Source organism: Prionailurus bengalensis, chromosome E2 (assembly GCF_016509475.1).
Source record: "Prionailurus bengalensis isolate Pbe53 chromosome E2, Fcat_Pben_1.1_paternal_pri, whole genome shotgun sequence".
In the NCBI taxonomy this organism is placed as follows: Eukaryota; Metazoa; Chordata; class Mammalia; order Carnivora; family Felidae; genus Prionailurus; species Prionailurus bengalensis.
In genome coordinates, this window is record NC_057352.1 from 50,266,642 (window position 1) to 50,291,540 (window position 24,899).

A 24,899-nucleotide genomic window follows, 5' to 3' on the forward strand; every position below is an offset into this window, starting at 1 on the left:
AAAGAAGAAAGACGTTAAAAGACTATACTAAAGATGTGATAAGACATTTCCTTTAGTACAGGAAATTTCCAGAAAAGGCAAATCTTGGGGCTCCTGGGTGGCTCAGTCGGTTAAGCATCCGACTTCAGCTCAGGTCATGGTTTCATGGTTTGCGAGTTCAAGCCCCACATTGGGTTCTTTGCTGTCAGCATGGAGCGCACTTCGGATCCTCTGTCTCCCTCTCTCTCTCTGCCTCTCCCTCGCTGGCACTTTCTCTCAAAAATAAACATTTAAAAAATGGTTTTTAAAAAAAGGAAAAAGAAAAGACAAATCTACAGAGACAGACAGCAGACCAGTGTTGCCCAGGATTAAAGCGGGAGCAGGAAATGACTATAAACGGGCAAGGGGGAGCTTTTTAGGAGATGAACATGTTCTCTAAAACCAAATCATGCATGATGAAGGTTACAACTCTAAAAACTTTACTGAAAACCATTAAACTATATACTTATATTGGGTGAATCTTATGGTACAATAAAAACATTTGTTTAAAAAAACAAAAAATTGCTAGGAGGAAGGGGTAGGGTAGAGGAAACAAATGAGACTTCAAAAACTCATCAGTCAGTGTGCCTGGGTGGCTCAGCTGATATATCCTACAGCATAACTTCAGCTCAGGTCAGGATCTCACTATTCCCAAGTTTGAGCCCTGCTCTGGCTCTATGCTGACAGCTCAGAGCCTGGAGCCTTTTTTGGATTCTGTGTCTCCTCTCGGCCCCTCCCCTGCTTGCACTATGCCTCTCTCACTCTCAAAAATAAACAATCATTAAAAAATTTTTTAAAACTCATCAGTTAAATTTAATATGTGGACCTGTTTGCCCCCTGGTTCAAGCAAATGAGTTGTTAAAAAGAAATCCTTATGATACAATTAAGGAAATATGCACACTAAATGAATACTTGAAGACATAAGGGACTGTTGTCATTTTTCAGATGTAGTAATGGTAATTTTGTCTAAAACAATACTTACTTTTTAGAGATACATAGTGAAATATTTACAGATAAAACTTTATGGTGTTAATCTTCTGCTTCAAAACACTCCGTTGGGAGTTTCAGCGAATGTTTGGGGTGGGTCACGGATCACACAGATGAGGCCTGAAGCTGGGTGATGTGTATATGAAGATGCATACACTTACTTTTCTCCGTTCTCTGGAATTTTCCATAGTAAAAAAAATAAAAAGGGGATAATATCTACCTCATAGATTCAATTTGACAATACATACGAAGGGCTTACCATAAAATACGATTGGCAAAATGTTGGTAACTGGTGCAAGTCTGATGCTGGGTACAGGGATTCATTCATTATACTTCCCTCTTCATTTCTGTATGTTTGAAGTTTTCCATAATAAATTTTTTTTTAAAGGAGCCTGAGGTCTAGATGTTTCACTAATGGCATCAGCACTTTCATTTTTTCCTTTCTCAGTAACTTAAATAAAGTAAGAGTAAAATGCAATAAAACATTCCAGTACTTGCACAATCATGTCTTGCTTTACAAAGATCAAGCCATACACAGCTAATGGATCAAACTTAAGGTTTGAAAAATAAGAAAAAAATACGTATATTAGAGATAAATACGAGCCGCACAAAAATCAAAAGTAAATATAGTCCTCCTTTATCATATTTAAAGGTAAAATGAGACTGATTTCCTTAGGCATAAATTTTTTTAATTCGGGGAATAATAATGACACTGATGACGATGATGAAAGAAGCTTAAGGCACTTATTGCTCTATAGAAGGCTAGCACATGTGGCTACTGCTTTACTCTATACATTTAGACTCCTGGCTTTGCGGCGAGTAGTCTATTATTGTGCAATAATCTAAGCACAGACTATTTACAGACATATGTCCCCACACTTGTTTCCTCTGATGAAACTGGAAAAGCAATGACTGCAAATCTGTCGACCAGACACAAAGGGGATTAGGAGAGGGGAAAACAATCAGTCTGTTCTCTACACTAAGGCAATCTATTCTCTACTATGCAGAGTCTCAAGAATTGGTTAAGGAGCCAGATCAGAGTTTCCAAACTGGTCTGCTTTTGTTTGACCCACACATATCACTTCTCGGCCTTTAGGCTAAGATCAAGTGTTATTTGACCCACACATCGTCTGTTGTAAAATAGAAAAACAAATACACACACAGATTCACATAAAAATCTGGACCTCCAACATCTCTTGAAAAACTAGTTAAAAAAAAAAATCTGGTAACGTCTCATGTGGCAACAACTAACTGGTAGATACTGGAATTTGGGCCCCCTGTCCAGGACTGATAAAAAGACAGACACAGGGGCGCCTGGGTGGCGCAGTCGGTTAAGCGTCCGACTTCAGCCAGGTCACGATCTCGCGGTCCGGGAGTTCGAGCCCCGCGTCGGGCTCTGGGCTGATGGCTCGGAGCCTGGAGCCTGTTTCCGATTCTGTGTCTCCCTCTCTCTCTGCCCCTCCCCCATTCATGCTCTGTCTCTCTCTGTCCCAAAAATAAATAAACGTTGAAAAATTTTTAAAAAAGACAGACACAGACATGATGTTCCCTGTCCTTATGTCAATCAGGTAAAATTAAGCCAACTATAATGAATGAGGTGGTGGTGGTGGTGTGTGTGAATCAGAGTCTCCTCTTTAAAAGTCTGATTTTTTTTTAATGTTTATTTTTGAGAAAGAGTGCCAGCAGGGGAGGGGCAGAGAGAAGGACAGGGAATCTGAAGCAGGCTCTGGGCTGATAGCAGCGAGCCCCATGTGGGGCTTGAACCCACGAACCGTGAGATCATGACCCAAGCCAAAGTCGGACACAACCAAGTGAGCCACCCAGGTGCCCCAAAAGTTTGCTTAAAAAAATTTTTTTAAGTATAATCTACTCCCCAACGTGGGGCTCAAACTCACAACACTAAGACCAAGAGTCACGTGCCCTACTGAGCCAGCCAGGCATCCCCCTCTTAAAATTTTTTAAAAATTTCTTTTTGGGGCGCCTGGGTGGCGCAGTCGGTTAAGCGTCCGACTTCAGCCAGGTCACGATCTCGCGGTCCGTGAGTTCGAGCCCCGCGTCGGGCTCTGGGCTGATGGCTCGGAGCCTGGAGCCTGTTTCCAATTCTGTGTCTCCCTCTCTCTCTGCCCCTCCCCCGTTCATGCTCTGTCTCTCTCTGTCCCAAAAATAAATAAAAACGTTGAAAAAAACAATTTAAAAAAAATAAAAATAAAATTTCTTTTTAGTGCTATATATTCTGGCACTCAAACATGGTCCGTCTTATATTTTGAGAGGCTTCATATATTATACATACTTTTAATATAAAGGTTATTATCAAGCATTTCATTAATATTCCTTAGGAGCCTTTAACTGGCACTAGGCTGATAACAAACAGTCCATAAATCTTACTAGACAAAATTAAAGATCAATTTGCAGAAATCAACTCATTTGCAAAAGGACCTCTCCATGATGAAATTCAAGATGGGACCTGCCTTAGTTTATGTGTTTATTTATCAAATATGTCCTATATATAAGCATGTACTGTGCAAGTACAGAAAAAGGCAAATTTTACAACTGTAAAAAACAAATAGCTAAATATTCACACGGGCGTCACTGTAGGCTGAAGATTTTTCAACCTAGGCACCGAGATCTCAAACTGGACAATTCTTTCTTGTGAAGAGCTGTCCTGGATAACACCACAGGATGTTTAGCAGCAGCCCGGGCTTCTAACCACTGGATGCCAGTAGTATTCTCCCCTGTCCGCAGCCCAGGGTAGGACAGCCACAAGTGCCTGCAGACACTGCCAAAGGTTTCCTGGGACAGGCTACAAGTTAAAATATTTTACTTCAACGGTGCCAGCAGAAATATATACAACTTCCTAATTAGTGATCTCTCTTTCTGTGTATGTGTAGGTATACATAACTGTAAATGATCAAACACTGGCTAATTAATGATACCTTAAATAAATGAAATTGAGAACTTAAAAAACAGTGATATCAAAGCAAACTAAGAAGCTTAAAGATTCCACAAACTCAAATGAATTTTTTTTATGGCGAGTATCTTCATAAATCCTACAGTTAAGCTTCTTCTGTAGTTGAGAAGTTCTTATTCTGCTAATTCAGGCTGTTTTCTGAATACATGTTTCTATATTCCAACACATAAAAACACTAATATAGCCTAACATTCACGGAAAGAACCTATTTCTTTTTTTTTATTAAAAGAAATTTTCGGGGCGCCTGGGTGGCTCAGTTGGTTGGGCGTCCAACTTCAGCTCAGGTCACAATCTTGTGGTCCATGAGTTCAGGCCCCGCATCGGGCTCTGTGCTGACAGCTCAGAGCCTGGAGCCTGTTTCCGATTCTGTGTCTCCCTCTCTCTGACCCTCCCCCACTCACACTCTGTCTCACTCTCTCTCTCAAAAATGAATAAACATTAAAAAAACATTAAAATTTTGTAAAATTAAATTTTTTTGTAAAAATTAAAATTTTTTTAATGTTTATTCATTTTTGAGAGAGAGAGAGACACCATGAGCAGGGGAGGGGCAGAGAGAGAGGGAGACACGGAATCGGAAGTAGGCTCCAGGCTCTCAGAGCCTGACATGGGGCTTGAACTCACGAACCCTGAGATCATGACCTGAGCTGAAGTTGGACACTTCAGTGACTGAGCCACCCAGGTGCCCCAGGAAGAACCTATTTCTAAGACTCCCCTCAGATATTCCCTTCCTTCCTTCCCTTCTTTATTTTTATTTTTTTATTTTTTAGTGTTTATTCATTTTTTGAGAGACAGAGAGAGAGCACAAGCTGGGGAGAGGCAGAGAGGGAAGGAGACACAAAATCTGAAGCAGGCTCCAGGCTCTGAGCTGTCAGCACAAAGCCAGACACGGGGCTTGAACTCACAAACTGTGAGATCATGACCTGAGCCGAAGTCAGCCACTTTAACCAAGTGAGCCACCCAGGCACCCCAGATGTCTCTTTATACATTAAGATGAGCAGAGAAAAGTCAGTGAAACTTCAGCCAGAGAGCATTCTCTTCTAATTTGAATATTTCACTTAGAAGAAGGAAGGTAAATATTGAATAAACCTATGTAGGTTTTTTCATCAGTTTTAAGTTTCATCTATTTAACTCTGCTTCTGATTTTCCTGATCATTTTATAATTTCTTTGTCCAAATATTAACTAGTAAGTGAACCTTTTTATTTGAGAAGGGGTAAAAGGGATCAAGAACTAATTTTTATTGAGCCCTTCTGTGCCAGCAAGGGTATCAAGACACTTGATCTCATACCATTCTCAAAACAGCTCATAGGTAGGAATTACAATCTTCATTCTACAGCTTAAAGAATTCTGTGAAACTAGGGTTTGAACCAAGCAGGACAGCCCAAGTCAAAAGCACATATAATTATACTCTACCTACTTCCAAAGAAGGAGCCAAGAATAACCTTAATGACAGCATTCTCTTCCCTTTACTGTAAAATATACCAGAGGCTCAAAGTAATAGTTACAAGAAGGGTCTTAACCTGAAGAGTTTGACGAAGAACTAAGAATCTCCAAATAAAAATAAGTTAACACAATCTAGTGGTAACAAAATTCAGATGCATAAGGTTTTCATATCTGTTCACAAATAATAACATCGGGCAGCAGGAACACAACCACAATTTCAAGACTCTAGCTGGGAGCGCTGAGTCAATAAAATGTCAACTTCTGTCAAAGAATCTAGATCAGTGGAACTTTCCAGTTCTTTAAGAAAGTAATATACAGATGCCTGCAAAAACGGCTCCAGAATCCAAACAGAACTAGCAATATTTAAAAACTCAAGACCAGGATCAGAGCATCAATATCTTCATGAAAGAATCAAGAGAAAACCTAAGAGAGGTACCCTACTTATTATGCCTTAACTCAGGCTAAGGTCTGGAAGTCAGTTTATTTTTTCAACTGCTTGCAAAGTTCCCTCAACTTTTTCTTCCAGGTTTTGTTTCATGAAGAAAAATAAAACCACCGCTCGTTTACACAAGAGAGCGCTAAATTTTTTTCCTGGCACCCATCTCCCAGGTATTTAAAAGCGCGCGCGCACACACACACATTTGAATGCTTGGTTGAATCCTAAATAAGCTAGAACACAGATGTCAGGGAGAAGAAAATAAAAGCCTCGCCAAGGAAACATTTTAGTTCCAAAATTCTAAAGGCAAATGCTGGGACTCCTGGGTGGCTCAGCTGGTTCATCCTACTCTTGATTTTGGCTCAGGTCATGATCTCATGAAGATGGAACCCTGCGTCAGGCACGTGACAGCACAAAGCGTGCTTGGGATTCTCTCTGCCCTTCCCCCTCTCACACACACGCTTCTTGCTATCAAAATAAATAAAACTAAAAAAAATTACAAAAAATAAAGGCAAATTGCTAAGTGAAAGGGAAAATTAATTTCATCAAGTGTTAAGATGAAAAAGTTCATGATCCTGTTGTCTTAAAGGCATTCCCAGGCACAGGATTAGATCACAGTCTTAATTCTCAGTTTAGGAACCAAAACAACCCTGGCCTGGGGATAAAACAGTGATGATGTGCTTGACACCTCTGCCGGACAGCTGCTCCCATCTGTCTACTTTCTCCCTGCCTCTGAAAACTACTCCAAGGTCTGGATTTATCAGTTCCATGTGCTAATTGAAAAGGAGGCATATTTCCCAGGCCACATTTATGGAAATAAAATGATGACTCATTTCACCACTCACAAACAGATGTTAAATTGAGCAAAGTATATTTAAATAATCTCATCTCATTCATTCTTGCTAATGCTTACAGATTCGTTCTTTCCAGGGTCTTTCTTCCCACAAAATGACTGCTCACATAATGTTTTATAAATACTAGGAAAGTCGTTTTGCTCTATGGAAAAAAAAAAAAAAAAAAAAAAGAATTGGCGAAGAAGGAAGCTTTTCGCAAGAACTTTCACATAGCAGGCATTAAAAACTCCCCCAAGCTGAGGGGCGCCTGGATGGCTCAGTCGGTTGAAGTATCCAACTCTTAATTCCTACTCAGGTCATCATCTCGGTGTGATATAGAGCCCGGTGTAGGACTCTGCACTGACAGCAGAGAGGCTGCTTGGGATTTTCTCTCCTCTCTCTCGGCCCCTCCCCATCTCACACGTGCTCTCTCTATCAAAAAAACAAAACAAAAAAAACATTAAAAAAAGAAAACCTCCCCTAAGCTGAGACACAGAAACCTGAGTTCTTTGCCTTCATGACCCTCTCTATCCTGCCTAAACTCACTGAACATAAGAGAGGCACAGTTTGAACTCAAGTGGGAGAAATACACTATATTGTATTTGCCCTCCTTAAGACTGTTCTGATTATAGCTAGGAAGCCATTCTGTCCTTTATAAGGGAAACCTTGACTTCCTCTATACAATTCACCCATCCTAGCAGTAAAAACCATTTCTATTTGAGAAGAAATTTCTAATATGGGTTTTCTTGCCTTTCTAAATATGAAGCTGTCTCTACAAACACACTGTTTATCAGAGAGCAAAATGGCAGATAAGCTGAATGTCTTTTATGGGGAAATGGCTCTTTATAAGTTATAGAACACTAAAAAGATAACACTGTGCAGCCATTAATAAGAATATCAGATAAATTTACATGCACTAACATGAAACGTATTAGTGTATGTATTTTGCATTTTTAAGCAAAAATGACAGATTTCAGGAAAGTAGGCTTAGATGATACTATTATATAAATGAAAGCAATTTTATGTGTGAAAAGAAATTCCATACACAGATACATATACACAGATACTAAAAGCTTAGGGAAAGATCTAGAATAGAGCTGTCCAACTGAAATATAATGAGAGCCATATACAGAATGTGAAACTTTATAGAAAGCACATTAAAAACTGCAAAGGTAAAATGAATTTTAATCATTGATTCCACTTAACCGGTATGTTAAAGGTGTTACCATTTCAAAAGAGTAACTGATATAAATATTATTGAGATGGTTTGGTTATGTTTTTCTTACAAAGTCTTGAAAACTTAGTGTGTATTTTACACTTATAACATACCTGAATTTGGACTAGCCACATTTCAGGTGCCCAACAGCACTGATTGTATATGGGTACTCAAGACTGACTGCTGTACGAGACAGAGGCGGCCTAGAAAAAGAAATGTCAAACTACTAACTTTCATTTCATCTTCTACATCTTTTAGTATTGTTTGAATTTCTTCAATAGCCAGGTATTACTTTTATGACACTTTTAAAAAACCTAAAATGCATCCCTATATAAAAATCCAAGACAGCAAAAACCTCAACTTTAGCCCTGAACCATAAAGTTTCTAAAAAAAAAAAAAAAAGAAAAGAAAAGAAAAAAGAGAGAGAAAGAGAAATCTCAACCTTAAGACAGGCAGATTTCTTAGGAAACAAAAAAGTACTAACCATAAAAGGAAAAAACAGATAAACTGAACTTCATCAAAATTTTAAATTTATGTTCATCAATACACACCAGAAAAAAGTGAACAGGCAAGACACAGACCAGGAAAAATACTCAGTAACATTTATAACCGACAAAGTACCCATTATCCAGAATACATAAAGGACTTCTACAAATCAACAACAGACTGAGGAACAACCCAATACAAAACAAGAATGGAAGAGACATTTCACAAAAGAACAGATACAAATGGCCAATAAGCACACGAAAAGATGTCATCATTATTAATTAGAGCAACACAATTTAAAACCATAAGAGAGGGGCACCTGGATGGCTCAGTCAGTTGGGCATCTGACTCTTGATTTTGGCTCAGGTCATGATCTCATGGTTCGTGAGTTGGAGCCCCACGTCTACAGTGCAGAGCCTGCGAGGGATTCTCTCTCCCTCGCTCTTTGCCCATGCCCCGCTCACACACACGCATCTCTCTCACTCAAAATAAATAAATGAATATTAAAAAAAAATAAAACCTCAAGAGATAGCATTTCACATCCACTAAAATAAAAAAGACAGATAACACCAAATGTGGGCAAGGAAATGGACCAAGTGAAACCCTCATACGCTGCTGGCAGAAACATAAAATGGTACAATCATTCAGAAGAACTGTTTGGCAGTTTGTTATAACATTAAATGCACATCCACCCTGTGCCCTAGAAATCCCATTCCTAGGTACTTGCTTACCCAAGAGAAATAAAAACATAGGTCTTCAAAATTAAAACAAACAAACAAAAACAAAAAACAAAAAACAAAAACCCGGAAACCCAAATGCCCATCAATAGGATGGCTGGATAAGTTGGTATATTCTTATAGAATGGAAATCAAAAAAATGAACTACTGACAGACACAGCAACACAGATGAGTCTCAAAAATAATGTAATAAATAAAAGAAGCCAGGCACAAAAGAGTTACACAATGTATGATTTGATTTACATGAAGTTCTGGTACAGGCAAAACGAATCCATCATAATAAAAATGAGTAGTTGCCTGAAGCACAGGGTGTTGAGGAAGTGGGAGAAGAGAACCAACTGGAAAGAGACACGAGGGAATGTTCTGGGGTGATGGAATCATACTAGATCTTATTTTGGGTGGTGGCTACGTGGATGTATAAAATTGACTGAATTGAACACTGAAGGCTCCTAAGACTAAGCTATCTCCTGCCATGAAGGTCAAATGCTATGGGGAACTCACAGGCACTAGTTAACGGATGCCATCAGATACATCTTGTGAACAAAGATTGAGAAAATATTAAAGCCTGGAATATGAAGAACTGTCATTAAATTGCTCTCCCTCATTCTTCTACCACTATACTGATGTGACTCACCACAAATCTCAACGTACTTTCCTGTAGTTTGTAATTTATAAATGAGATGAAAGCATACTAATCACAACTAAAATGGTATCTTTACCTCTCTGAAACTTTGCTTTATTTGTATCTCACCCCTTTCTTGAATATTTTCAATGAATGTCCATTTAACAAGTCATCTAGCTGAAATTACAAGAAAGAAAGCAAGATAGGAAGGGAGGAAGGAAAGAAGGGAAGGAAGGGAAGGAAGGGAAGAAGGGAAGGAAGAAAAGAAAAGAAAAGAAAAGAAAAGAAAAGAAAAGAAAAGAGAAGAAAGGAAACGGTAAGGCAAGAAAGAGGCAAAGAAGATAAGAAACTAAGTATGAGAGAAGATCTAGAAAAGACTTCCTGTGTTCAAGCGCAATCTAGTCAATTTAGTTTCAAAGCAGGAAAAACATGAAGCCACTAAATGTACTCACGAATGAAAGTCAGGGAGTCACTCCAAAAGCCCAAGTTTATTTCTCCACTGCCCCTCCCCATCAGTTCACTCAGTTCTATTTTTTCTTGCAGTAGAAGCCATAAGAAAATCCCCCAAAGCAACAAAGAGGTAGTCACTCCAAACTGCCTTACCAATAAATAGGATAACATGCCAAATGGCAGAATATTTAGCTTATGTTCCCGCTATGTCTCCCACATGTATCCCATCTATTCCATAGAGCAATTTTCCCAGCAGTCACCAGTCACAGCCTGAGCACTTTAGTCACGGGACACCTTATAGTTCAAAACCCCTCAGATCCAGCTTAATCTGGCACCTAGGCTAAATGGGAGAAAACAACTGTTTCCTTATCCATAAGGAAACCCAAAGTTAAGTGCAGGAAAGGCTGAGGGAATACCATGTGCTTCCTGGCTAGGAAACAAGGCTTCCAGGCACAAATCAAAGCTTTTGCTCACTCTAACAAGAACGTGTGCTGTGAAATGCACTGCTGTGCAAACAACAGTTCTACCAAAGGACAAGTCAACCTGAAATAAAGGAAACAGTAGGAGTTGCAAAATGAGTCTTGTGGAATGAGTAAGGAAATTTTCACATGTCTATGCTTGAACTATGGTATGATTAAGCTGAAACAAAATGTCATTCCAATCATATAATAAATATCACGGTCTGTTTCCGGGGTCAGTTACTTGCTGAACACAGGTGTGGAACCAAAAGCACTCTACTGTTTATTTTAAGTTTTTTTAACGTTTTGTTTATTTTTGAGACAGAGAGAGACAGAGCATGAGCAGGGGAGGGGCAGAGAGAGAGGGAGACACAGAATCTGAAGCAGGCTCCAGGCTCCGAGCTGTCACCACAGAGCCCGATGCGAGGCTCAAACCCACAGAACATGAGATCATGACCTGAGCCGAAGTCGGACGCTTAACCGACTGAGCCACCCAGGCGCCCAAACTTTTTTTTTTAAAGAATGTATCCTTCATATATATATATACATATGTATATATATGTATATGTATATATATATATATGTATTATTCTCAGTTTTTAAGAGTCTGTTATGGTTTGGCTCCCTCCCTAACATTTTTTTTTCCTTTCCCTCCCCCATGGTCTTCTGTTAAGTTTCTCAGGGTCCACCTAAGAGTGAAAACATATGGTATCTGTCTTTCTCTGTATGACTTATTTCACTTAGCATAACACTCTCCAGTTCCATCCACATTGCTACAAAAGGCCATATTTCATTCTTTCTCATTGCCACGTGGTACTCCATTGCATATATAAACCACAATTTCTTTATCCATTTGTCAGTTGATGGACATTTAGGCTCTTTCCATAATTTGGCTATTGTTAAGAGTGCTGCTATAAACATTGGGGTACAAGTGCCCCTGTGCATCAGCACTCCTGTATCCCTCGGGTAAACTCCTAGCAGTGCTATTGCTGGGTCATAGGGTAGATCTATTTTTAATTGTTTGAGGAACCTCCACACTGTTTCCCAGAGCGGCTGTACCCGTTTGCATTCCCACCAACAGTGCAAGAGGGTTCCCGTTTCTCCACATCCTCGCCAGCATCTATAGTCTCCTGATTTGTTCATTTTAGCCACTCTGGTGAAAAGCACTCTACTTTTAGGATGAAGACTGACAGAACAGACACAACCAAAGAGATAACAATGAAATCTCTATAGATCAAAGTCTACCCAAGGCTTTTAAAAAATGGTGGTCATTAATAAAAGCTATTCATTTATTTATTCATTCATTCAACAAACACCTGTAAGATATTTACCATGTATCAGAGTGGACATACAAAAAAAGATACAAGGTCTATGCCCTCAAGCTCACTGTGCAGTGGTAGAGACATATATAAGTTGGGAGAGTGCAGTAAGGGCTAAACTAAAGGCTATTAACAAATTCAGGTAGAGAGGGGTATTAGTTGGAATTTTTAGATGTAAGACACAGACATTGACTCTGGCGAATTAAGACAGAAAAGGAATTTATTAAAAAGATACTGAGAGGAACAAAAAGGAATACTGGGCTTTGCAAGTGTCCCAGAATATATACTAAGACAGACCATATCCAAGGCCATAAAACTAACGTCAACAAATTTAAGAGTTGAAATCATAAAGAGGAGGCTCTCCAACAACAATATAAATGCAATATGCAAAGTGAGCAGAAGTGAAGAAATAATAAGCAGAAGTCAGTGAAATCAGAGAAAAATCAATGAAACAGGGTCACTTCTTTGAAAATAATCAATAAAATGGAAAAGTCTCTAGCAAGACATACAAACAAATAAATTACCAACATCAGGAATAAAACGAGTAATCGCCACAAACCTCAAAAGGATAATAAGAGAATGCTACAAAATCCTACCCACATAAATTTAACAATTTAAATTGACAAAATGGGCCAACTCCTCAAAAAACACAAACTACCACAACACATCCACTATGAAATAGCTATTTGATAAGCCCTGTAACTATTAAGGGAACAGAATTTATATTTTTAAAACTATCAAAATGGAAATCCCCAGGTCCAGATGGTTTCACTAGAGAATCTATCAATTTTACACAATGTCTTTCAGAAACAGAAAAGGAGGGAACACTTACTCGTTCATTTTATAAAGTTAACACTGTCTGATACTGAAACCAGACAGACAGACAGTACAAAAACAAAATAAGAAGACTAATACCTACATTTCTCAGAAACAGACATACAATTCTTAAAATATTAACAAATAGAATTCAACAATAGTCAAAAGAATTATACAACATAACCAAGTGAGTGATGAAAGGCTGGTTCAATATTTGAAAATAATCAATGTATACTGGCATAAGGATAGACACAGAAATCAAAAGGATACAGCTGAGATTCTGGAAATAAACCTAGTTAAAGTCAACTGACTTTAAGAAAAAAAAATTTTTTTAAGTTTATTTATTTTGGGGGGGGGAGAGAGAGAGAGAGGGAAGGAGGGGGAGTGGCAGGGAGAGGGGGGGAGAGGGAGAGGGAGAGGGAGAGGGAGAGGGAGGGAGAGAGAGAGAGAGAGAGAGAGAGAATTCCAAGCAGGCTCCACAGTGTCAGCACAAAGCCCGATGCGGGGCTCGAACTCACAAAACTGTGAGATCATGACCTGAGCTGAAACCAAGAGTCGGATGCCTAACTGACTGAGCCACCCAGGCACCCCAAAGTCAACAGACTTCTAACAAAGGTACCAAGACAATTCAATGGGGAAAGAGTATTTTTTTCAAAAATGGTACAACTGGATATCCACATGCAAAAGAAGGAAGCTGGACTGCTACATCACACTATAAATAAAAATTAACTCAGAATGATCAAACACCTAAATGTTAAGCCCTAAAAATATAAAACTCTTGGAAGAAAACATAAGGGTTAATATGGTCTTAAGTTAGACAAAAGTTTCTTAAGATATGCAATCATGAGTGGCAAAAAAAAAAAAAAAAAGTCATTGGATTTTATAAAAAAAAATTTGAGCTGCAAAGGACATGATCAAGAAAGTGAAAAGATACCCATATATGAGAAGTATTTAGAAATCATTTATCTGATAGGAACTTGTATTTACATTTAGAATATATAAAGAACTCTTACAACTCAGTAATAAAAGACAAATAACCCAATTAAAAATGAGGAAAGGTTGTGAACAGATACATCTCCAAAGAAGATATACAAACAGCTAATGAGCACATGAAAAGATCACCAACATCATAAGCCACCAGGGATATGCAAATCAAAACTACAATGAGATAGCGCTTCATACCCCCTAGGATGGCTATGATCAAAAAGAGGGATAATGACAAGTGTTGATGAGAATGTGGAGAAACTAGAACCCTAATACATTGCTTGTTGGAATGTAAAACAGTGCAGCCACTGCCTGCCGAAGTCTGGCAGTTTCTCAGCTGAAAAGAGTTACCATATGGCCATGCAATTCTACTTCCTCCCATCCGAAAGAAATGAAAACAGATGTCCATAGTAAAACTTGTGTAGAAATGTTCATAGCATTATTCATACTAGTCAAAAAGTGGAAACAACTTGAATGCCTATCAACTGAAAAATGTCAAAAATTTGACAATAAAAAGAAACAAAGTATTGAAATATGCTACAACATGGATGAACCTTGAAAACATTTTACTAATTCAGAGAAGCCAGACACAAAGCCACATACTGTATATACCATTTACATGAAATGTCCAGAATACAGAAGTCCATATAGAGAGAAAGTCTAATGGTTGCCTAGGCTGGTGGTGGGGGGAGCTGGAGAAAATGGAAGAGCGACGGCTAAATGGGGGAGTGACAGATAAGAGGTGCAGGATTTCTTTTTAGGGTAATGAAAATGGTCTGAAATTAACCATCATGATGTTTGCAAATCTCTGTGAATGTACAGAAACAAATGAATTGTACATTTTAAATGGGTGAGTTGTAGGGTATGTAAATTACATATCAATAAAGCTGTTATAAAAAATCACGATTATATCAATCTTCACAGAAAAAGCATTTGACAAAATTTAACACCCATTCACGATAAAAGTCTGAAAAAATTAGGAGTAGAGAGGAACTTACTCAACTTGATTAAAAACATCTACAAAACACCTAAAGCTAACCAAAAGACTGAATGCTTCTCCCTAAGACCGGGAACAGGGCTTCTCACTGTTTTTAATCAACACAGTGCCATAACCTTGAGCCAGTGCAACAAGGGAAGAAAGCAAAAAGCAATAATAATTACCTACGCAGAAAATCCCAAGGAGTGATTAAAAATTCATAGTACTAATACACAGTTCAGCAAGGTTGCAGAACATAAGATAAACATACAAAAATCAATTATATTTCTATATACTAGCAATGAACCAGTGGCCACTGAAAATTTAAATATAGTACCATTTATAATCACTGAAAGGAAAAACATTACATATAAGTCTAACAAAACATGTATAGGATTTGTGGGTTGAAAACTACAAAATGCTGATCAAAGAAATCAAAGATCTAGATGAATGGAAGGACATGGATATAACATGTTTATAGACTGGAAGACTCAACACAGCAAAGATATCAATTCCCCTCAGATTGATATATAGGTCTGTATTAGTCTGCCTGGGCTACCGTAACAGAATGCCATACACTGGGTGGCTTAAACAACAGAAATTTATTTTCTCACAGTTCTGGAGGCTGGAAGTCCAAGATCAAGGTGTCTGCTCTTTCTGGCTACCAGAGCTATCGTCTTGCTGTGTCTTCACATGGCCTCTTCTTGGCATGCTTGGAGAGAACGATCTCTGGTGTCTCTTCCTCTTTTTATTCAGATTCTGGTACTAATAGATTAAGACCTCACCCTTATGAACTCATTGAATGTTAACTACCTCCTTAAGGCCCTATCTCAAAATACACTCACACTGAGGATTAAGGCTTGAACCTAAGAATTTGGGGAAGGAACAAACAATTCAGTCCATAACAAGTCTTAATGCAATTCCTACCAAATTCCCAGTATTTTTGTAGACAGAAGCATAATTATTCTAATAAATAAATATAAATATAAACATATATATAGGCAAAAGAAACAGAATAGTTAATTTTGAAAAGAATAAAGTAGGAGGAGTCAATCTACCAGATTTTAAGAGTTACTATATACGTTAGTCATCAAGACTGTGGTACTGGCAGAGGGACAGACACATGTAAATGGAAAGAATAAGAGTCCAGAAATAGACCCACACAAATATACCAAACTAATTTTTTTTACCAAAGTGCAAAAGCAATTCAATGACAAAGGTGCAAAAACAATTCAAAGATGGTCTTTTCAACAAATGGTGCTGGAAAATGGACAGCGCAGGTAAAAAGATTAACTTTGACCTAAACTTGCTAAATTATATAAAAATTAACTCAAAAATGCATCATGGGCTTAACCATAAAACTCTAAAACTTTTATCAAAAGGCAAAAGAGAAAATATGTGGGATCTTGGGCCAGGCAAAGAATTCTTAGACTTGCCATCAAAAGTGGAATCCATAAAAGGAAAAATTGATAAATTGGACTTCATCAAAATTAAAACATTTGCTCTGTAAAAGATCCTCTTAAAAGGATAAGACAACTTACAAACTGGAAAAAAAGTATTTGCAAATCACGTAACTGATAAAGAACTGATACCTAGAATATACAAAGAACTCTTAAAACTCAACAGTAAAAACCCAAACAATCCCATTAGAAAACGGGCAAAATACATGAAGAGACATTTCATCAAAAAAGATATCTAGATAGCAAAAGAGCACTTGAAAAGATGTTCAACACCATTAGCATTAGGGAAATGTAAATTAAAGTCATAATGAAGCATCACTATATATGCTTCAGAATGACTAAATCAGAATGACTGTCATCAGAATGACTAAAATGAAAAATGGTGACAATACTAAATGTTGATGAGTATGTGCAGAAATTATATCCCTTATACACTGCTGGTGGAAATGTAAAATGGTATAGCCCTTCTGGAAAAGTTTGGCAATTTCTTACAAAAACTAAACATGTAGAGTGTCTGGCTGACTCAGTCAGTAGACCATGCAACTCTTGATCTTAGGGTTGTGAGTTCGAGCCCCACATGTGGTGTGGAGTTTACTTAAAATAATTTTTTTGAGATTAAAGAAACCCACAAAAATAAAAAACCCTAAATATGCAACCACCATTTGCCCCAGCAACTGCACCCCTCTGAGTATTGTCTCTGGGAAATGAAATTCTTTTTTTTTTTTTTTTTTTAATTTTTTTTCAAACGTTTATTTATTTTTGGGACAGAGAGAGACAGAGCATGAACGGGCGAGGGGCAGAGAGAGAGGGAGACACAGAATCGTAAACAGGCTCCAGGCTCTGAGCCATCAGCCCAGAGCCCGACGCGGGGCTCGAACTCCCGGACCGCGAGATCGTGACCTGGCTGAAGTCGGATGCTTAACCGACTGCGCCACCCAGGCGCCCCATGGGAAATGAAATTCTAATAAGGGCTACCACAGATGCCCACACCGTATCCCCACCCCCGGGCCCAAATCTGTGAATTAGTTACCATTTACAGCAAAAGGGATGTGACTAAGAGTATGGATCTTGAGATAGGGGAGATTCATCCTAGGTTATCTGTGTGGGCCCAATCACTCCTGTGTTAAACAGGAGTCCTTAAAAGCAGAGGCCCTTCCCCAGCTGGGTCAGAGAGATGAAACAGATGTAAGGAGTTGAGATTCACAGCTTTGAGGGGGAAATCAAGTTGTTGCTGGTTTTGACAACAGAAGAAGGGGGCCAGGAACCAAAAATGGGGATGGTCTCCTGACGCTGGGAATGGTCCACAGCTGACAAGGCAGCAAGGAAATGAGAACCTAAGTCCTACAATCATAAGAAACACAAACCTGCTTTGATTTTAATAGAGTGAGATCCATTTTGGACTTCTGCCTAAAAAGTTAAAAGAATAAATTTGTGCTATGTAAGCAGCTAAATTTGTGGTAATTTGTCATAGTGGCAATACAAAAACCTGTACACGAATATTTATAGCACTTTATCTGTAATAGCCTGAACAGGAAACCCAGACGTCCTTCAGTGGATGAACAGTGAAGGGAGCTGTGGTGCATCCATAGCACAGGATCCTAGTCGACAATAAAAGATACTGATCTAAAAAACCACAACCTGAATGAATCTGCAGAGTGGAAAAAAAGCTAATTTTAAAAGGCTTGTACTGTATGCTTTCATTTATAGAACATTCTTGAAATGGCAAAAGTATACAAATGGAGAACAAATGAGTGTTGCCAGAGGGCAGTAGGAAGGTGGGTGTGGTTATAAAAGCAACATGAGGGATCCTAGTGGACTGGAAATGTTTTCTATCTTGACCGTCTCAATGTCATTATTCTGGTTGGGGCACTAGAAGATGTTTCCATAAGGGAAAACTGGGCCAACGCTCAAGGAATCTCTCTGTATTATTTTATACAACTACATGTAAATCTACAATCTCCCAAAATAAAAGGCTTAACAATAACCATAATAAAGGTACTGGGTTACTCACAAAATCCACGAGGGCTAAAAAATTACATTCAGAGGCTGGAAACAATGTCCCCAAATCACACCACAGACCTATGCTGGTGAGGACACAGCTGTCATGGCTGCTCTGTATGTGCTCCACCTGGCCTCCCCCGCCCTGGACCCCCCCACTGGAGGGCCCGAGATCTGCAGTGCTCCTGGCCTCTGCCTCAGCACTCCTGGGTTCATTACCTTGGGCAGATGTCTGACTCATGAAGTCGAAGCTCCTAACTAAAAACTAGAGCTGAGAAGGGTGGGAAATCAAAAGTTTTGAATTTTCAGCTCCTTGCCTCCCACAAAGGGTGGCATCTACAAGTTTTCTTGAAGATCTCCGAGGGGGTCAGACACTAGACAGACAAAAAGAAGGTCCACAATAATGATGGATAACGATTTTCAAAACAGAAAGATGGAGATGAAAGGGGGGTTACAAATAAAGTGAGATAGATATAAGAGAATTTCACATAAGAAAATTCATGGATGTTTTAGAAATTATATCAGAAAGTATTTCCAGATATTTTGTTTCTAAACAAAACAGGGAAACCCAACAAACAGAGCAATGTCAATAGCTCAAAAGGATAAAGCACTGAACATTTAATTTTATTTATTCTTAAAAAAATGTTTAACATTTATTTTTGAGAGAGAGAGACAGACAGAGTGTGAGTGGGGGAGGGGCAAGGGGGGAGGGAGGGAGACACAGAATCAGAAGCTGGCTCCAGGCTCTGAGCTGTCAGCACAGAGCCTGATGCGGGGGTGGGGGTGGGGTGGGGGCTGAAGTCAGACGCTTAACCGACTGAGCCACCCAGGCACCCCAGCACTGAACATTTAAGATGTGGTATTTCATGATGTGTATCAATAGGTATTGGGTAGGAGAAGCAGCAGCTCATAACTAATATGAAAGATAAATCATCTGATGGGTTTTAAAAGGTACTGGGTATTTCTTCCTATGCTCACAGTGATCAAAATGTTTCCTTTAAAAAGGAAATTTCAAATTCATCAAATGTAATGGACAACTTTGTACTAGCTGCAGGAAAATGTAAAAAAAAAAAAAAGCAATATAGGGTATTCATCTTTATTTTTTTATTTATTTATTTTTTTTATTTTCTTTTTCAACGTTTATTTTTTGGGACAGAGAGAGACAGAGCATGAACGGGGGAGGGGCAGAGAGAGAGGGAGACACAGAATCGGAAACAGGCTCCAGGCTCTGAGCCATCAGCCCAGAGCCCGACGCGGGCTCGAACTCATGGACTGCGAGATCGTGACCTGGCTGAAGTCGGACGCTTAACCGACTGTGCCACCCAGGCGCCCCGGGTATTCATCTTTAAAGCGCTCATGATGAACGTCTATTTCAGGCAAAATGGATGCTTAATATAACCTGAACATTTTCCAAATAAAGACCTAGAAATGCTAGATTCTTAGATATACCCCAAATTATTTCAAACGTATAGCTAAGCTCACAAGAAAGAAAGGGAAACCCCAGAGTATCAAGATCAAAGAAGGAACTGAAAACCACAGAAGTAGCACATGAGCAGATACAGTGGCCATGGGGGAGTGAGAAGAAGTTTCAATAACTTCCGCCTGGGTTTTGTTATATCCACATACAGGACTTGTCTTGGGCTTACAGAGGTGGAGAATTAGAACTAAAATCCTAAATAAAGTGGAAACTCTATGCACACTCAGGGAAAGGACAGATCAGGAAAAATTCACTTAACAGCCCAGGGAGGAGACAAGAAAGCCTCTCTGCCTGGGCTGCGGGGGATAGGGGAGAAAGTCTCTCTTAAGAACTGAAACCCTGGAGTCACATGGATTTGGGGTTCACAATTCTAATTTCAATGATAATACCTAAATGTTCCAGGAGGTCCAAAGCAAGAAATTAACATAAAAATTAGCCCAAGTCAGGGCATCTAGAAGAAACAAATTCACTTCCACTTTTGAGAAATACAACTTCATCCTCCACCATATGAGATCACCCCACAGACAAAACCTTGCTAAATATGAATACAAAATACTAAACACAAAAGGAAATAATCTACCATAAGAGAAGCAACAAATAAAATAAAGATAACTTTAAAACCCCAAGAACTTCTCATAAGAGAAATATCAGACAGGAACTATAAAGAAGTATACACTTACAATGATTACATATAAAAAGAAAGCCTTGGGGCAGCTGGGTAGCTAAGTCAGTTGAGCATTCGACTCTTGATTTCACCTTAGGTCATGATCCCAGGGTTGTAGAAGTGACTCCCACGTTGGGCTCTGTGCTGAGCATAGAGCCTGCATGAGATTCTCTCTCTTTCCCTCTGCTCCTCTCCCCCGCACATGCTCTCTCAAATAATAAAAATAAAAATAATAATAATAATAATAATAATAATAATAAAAAGAAAGCCCCAAAACCAAGATCCTATGGAAAAAAGAACACACAGATCTGAAAGCAAACCAAATAGAATTTCTAAAAACAAAGAGCTCAGCCACTGAAATTAAATCAGTGGACAAATTAAGAGAGATTAGACACAGAGCTGAAGAAAACATACAGCATGGGAAAAACAGGAAATAATTAGGAGGCAACTCAGAGAAATAATGTGATAAAAAATACCAAGGAGATGTGAAATAATATGGAAGACAGACTGCAAAGATCTGACATAAAGCTAATAATAGGAGATGTAGGAGACACAATGCAAAAGAGGCAATATTCAAAGAGATAAGACTTGAGAATTTTTCAGGACTTTCAAAAGCGATGAATCCACATTGTATTTAAACTGCAGAAATCTAAGTCAAAGAGAAGAGCTTAAAAGAGCCTTTATTCTTCATAGGGCATGAATAAGAAAGAATAAAATAACTATATTCATGGTCAAACATTTAATGGGCCCATTAGTGGAATAAGAATCCAAAGAGAGTGTGTGCCAGGGAAGAGTATGGGAGGGCAGCGGTGGGACTTGAAAAAGAGGCAGAATTCCAATAGATGGAGAGATGAGGGCAACCAGTGGAGAAGAGTGAACAGCTGAACAAAGCTGAGGGAGGAGAATATGGGTAGAGAAGACTCTTTTCTGTCAAACAGAGTAACTCCCAACAAGGTGTGGTTAACTACAGTATGGCGTTCACTAATATCAGGCCAAAGAATGTGAACTTAACGGTAGACGAGTATCAAATTTTTGAGCAAGTGTCATAACCTACACTGAATCTCTGCCAAATTATCTCAGCAGTGGCATGTAGCATGGATACAGGAAGAGGGGCTGCAGGCTTCCAGTAAACTTAGGAAACAATTACAATAGTCCAAACCTTTAGAAAACAGTCCAATTACACAGAGATAGATGCTTAATACCCAGAAAAAAGGCAAATGGGAATGGAGGTGAAATACAGAGAGAAAGAGGGGAGAGGAGGGAGGGAAGGAAAAGAAATGATTATCTACAGACATTCTGAATGCAGAATTACAAGCACTGAATGGTTCGGGCAGGTGGGGAGGCAAGGAAAAGAAAGGGAAATAACTGACGATGCCCTGAGTGATGGAGGAAACCACGGCGGTACATTCTTTCCTCCAGAGACAGACAGGCATTTTGGCTCAGCAGATGACCACGATGGATTGGAAAGAAGCCTGAGATTCCAGTCCAGGCTCTCTCTCATGGACAAGCTACTTAACTTCACAGGCTCCATTTCTTCAGCTCTGTAAAATGGGAGCATTCAGAGGAAATGAGTTGAATGCTGGACCAATGTCATGTCAAGGAAATTCAGAATAAACTTCTAGCAAGCAGTAAGAAATATGGGTCTGGAGCGCAGAAGAAAGGCCATACTGGAAGGTCAGAGCAGAGAATCACCAACATAAAAGAGATGGTTAAAGCTTTAGAGTAGATGAATGATATTATTACATGCATAAAAAGAAGACACCCGGGAATCTTGACAAAACCTTAAACAAATAAAGCAAAGGTGGCAGTAAGAAGCGCAGAGGCGTACCAGTCTTATCAGGGAGTGTCCTGAGACAGAGTGCCATAGGGAGAAAGGAGTGGTGTTTGATTTTCCATTGCCAACCAATTTCGTCAGCAACTGATAAAATGTAAGGAAAATAAAAGCCTTTATCACAAACTCTCCATACTATACCTAAAAAACACTAATCCTTTGTTTTCATTATGGTATTAACCAAAATTCTACTCTTCTGAAGCTTAAAAAAAAATAGAACTCCAATTTCATAAAGGCAGATACTTTATAATCTAACCCTTCATGCAGCTGGAATTCTGCCTGGCTCCTTCTTACACGATGCTGTGGTGTAACACACAGCTGATCTAAGTTAGCCCAATAGGAAAGCTGGCTTCACCACATCAAGACTGAGAAATTGAGGTCCAGACTGGTCCAACAAAAGTGAAATTGGAATGGCTTTTTGAAACGGTATAAAAACTTGGATTCAGTTCACCCACAGTGCAACACAGAAACATAATTGGAAAGCAGACATGATGCTTGTGGTTACTGCGCTAAAGGAAACTTTTCCCATCTTTTTTTGAAGCTCGCTACAGTAGATGAAAGGCCAAGATCAAGAGTGTTTTGCACATGGTATTCCTTGAATCTGATTCTCACTTCTGGTCCAAGTAAGTCACTATCTAACTGTAGAGAAAACTCTCTTCCTTTGGCATCTCCCTCTCACAGCTCACCATCTCACAAGCAACTGGGCTAAAAGATTCCAATTTAAAGCAGAAGCAAAGGCAACACATGAGTTTTTCCTGCTCATTCACAAATTAGCAGCTACTGAAATTGTACATTTCAAATTCAAGGAGAGGCTAATAATCAAAAGGCTGTGACTTTTTATGGTCATATGCATCTAAAATTACTAGACCTAAAGATGAATGCTGGTTTGGAATCTTCCATTTTCACAATGATACAGAAATATTAACCTAGTTTAGAAGTCTTAAGTTATTTCAGCTTAAATTTATCATAGGTTCCCTTGGGTAAAGGTTTTGGCAAGAATCCAAGGCTAAGCAAATGAATACAGTAAGTGCTGGACTTCAGATCAGATTGATTTTCAATCCCTGACCAAAATAATTAGAACACAGCTGCTTGGCCTCTCCCATAAGAAAAATTCCCTGATCCAAATTAAAATATTTACCTAATATAAAACTTTCTATGTAATCATAACCTTCCATGAAATGGCAGCAAGATGCCTGTATCAGAACCTGATCAGAAAATAAGAATCACCGATTGCTATGCTTAGGATAAGTAACATTCTTCACTGTCTTTAAAACATTTGGGATAGTAACTTCCAACATTAAGGACCTAAGAAAGAAACAGCACAGAGCATTTTAATTGATCTATAATATAGATAATTATATATATCTATATTACAGATCTATGTATATCTTATGTATATATTATACATATCTATAATATAGATCAGTTCCTAAGCTGGCTCACAATTTCTCTCAGTGTTTATAAAATTCAGATTTTTACCTGAACTCCTAGATGACTGAGAATTAACTAACTTTGATGATTTGATACAGTATGGAGACTACCTATAGGTGATACTCAAATCTTAATTTATTCTTTCTGTAACATTTGGCAAATACACAGAAATATAGCAGTAGTTTAATTCTTTTTTTTAAAGTTTATTCATTTATTTATTTTGAGAGACAGAGAGAGACAGAGAGAGAGAGGAGAGAATGAGTAAGGGAGGGGCAGGGGTGGGGTGGGGTGGAGAGGATCCCAAGCATAACTCAGGACTTGAGCTCACAAACTGTGAGATCATGACCTGAGCCAAAACCAAGAGTTGGACACTTAATCAAATGAGCCAGCCAGGCATCCTAGGATTACTTTAATTCTTGAAAAGTCTCTTTTTGGTAAAGGCTTTCAGAGGGGAAACACAAATCAAACTAGCACATTACGAAAATCTAGTTAATGTCATGACTGTGCAGAAGACCTTGATGAATACCCGTAATGGTGTGTAGAAATGGGCCCTCTCACGTAACACGGGAGAGACTTCAAATTGGTACTATTTGGCCACATCTATTAGGATTTAAGTTGCATATACGTGATGACCCAGCAATCCCATTTCTAAGAATCTGTCGCCCAGAAATAACAGCATGAGAACATAAAAATGCATATGCAAGGATCACTACAGAATTATTCGTAACTGTGAAAGTTGGAAAACTAAATGTTCATCAATAAGGGAATGGTTACTCAAGTTATAGAATATTTACATAATGTAATACAATGCAGGCACAAAAAAAATATACATGTTCATACTGAACCTGAAACGATGCCCAAAACAGACAGTTAAGTAAAAATACAAGTTGCAGACTAACACAGAGTCCATTTTTGTTTTCATGTATATACAATGACAATGCATTAGCACAGTGGAAGGATCCGTGTAAAAGTGATAATCAGCAACTATACTGAACAACCTTGAACAACACACATTTGAACCATACAGGTTCATTTATACGCAGTGTTTTTACAGTAAAGTACTATTAAATGCATTTTTTCCCTTATGATTTTCTTAACACTTTCTTTTCTCTAGTTTATTTTATGGTAAGATATAGTATATAATTCACGTAGCATATAAAATATGTGTTAGTCGACTATGTTATCAGTAAGGCTTCTGGTCAACAACAGGCTATTAGTGGTTAAGTTTTTGGGGAGTCAAAAGTTATACAAAGATTTTTGACTGCTTAGAGAGATCAGCAACCCTAAATGC

At 38.6% G+C, this 24,899-nt stretch overlaps 1 protein-coding gene across 4 annotated transcripts in view; it reads right to left on the minus strand.

Annotated features, from left to right (window-relative positions):
• The window catches only part of CFDP1 (craniofacial development protein 1), a 124,104-nt gene that overhangs the window by 64,569 nt on the left and 34,636 nt on the right, over positions 1-24,899 (minus strand). Inside the window, exon 6 of one of the 4 annotated variants that reach the window (XM_043599704.1) lies at positions 8,009-8,102. The exons of the other annotated variants lie outside the window; for them this stretch is intronic. Coding sequence (XP_043455639.1) covers positions 8,024-8,102 — 79 coding nt within the window. The 3' untranslated portion in view covers positions 8,009-8,023. Of the gene's footprint in view, positions 1-8,008; positions 8,103-24,899 lie in introns of those variants that run through there. 4 annotated transcript variants of the gene reach the window in all.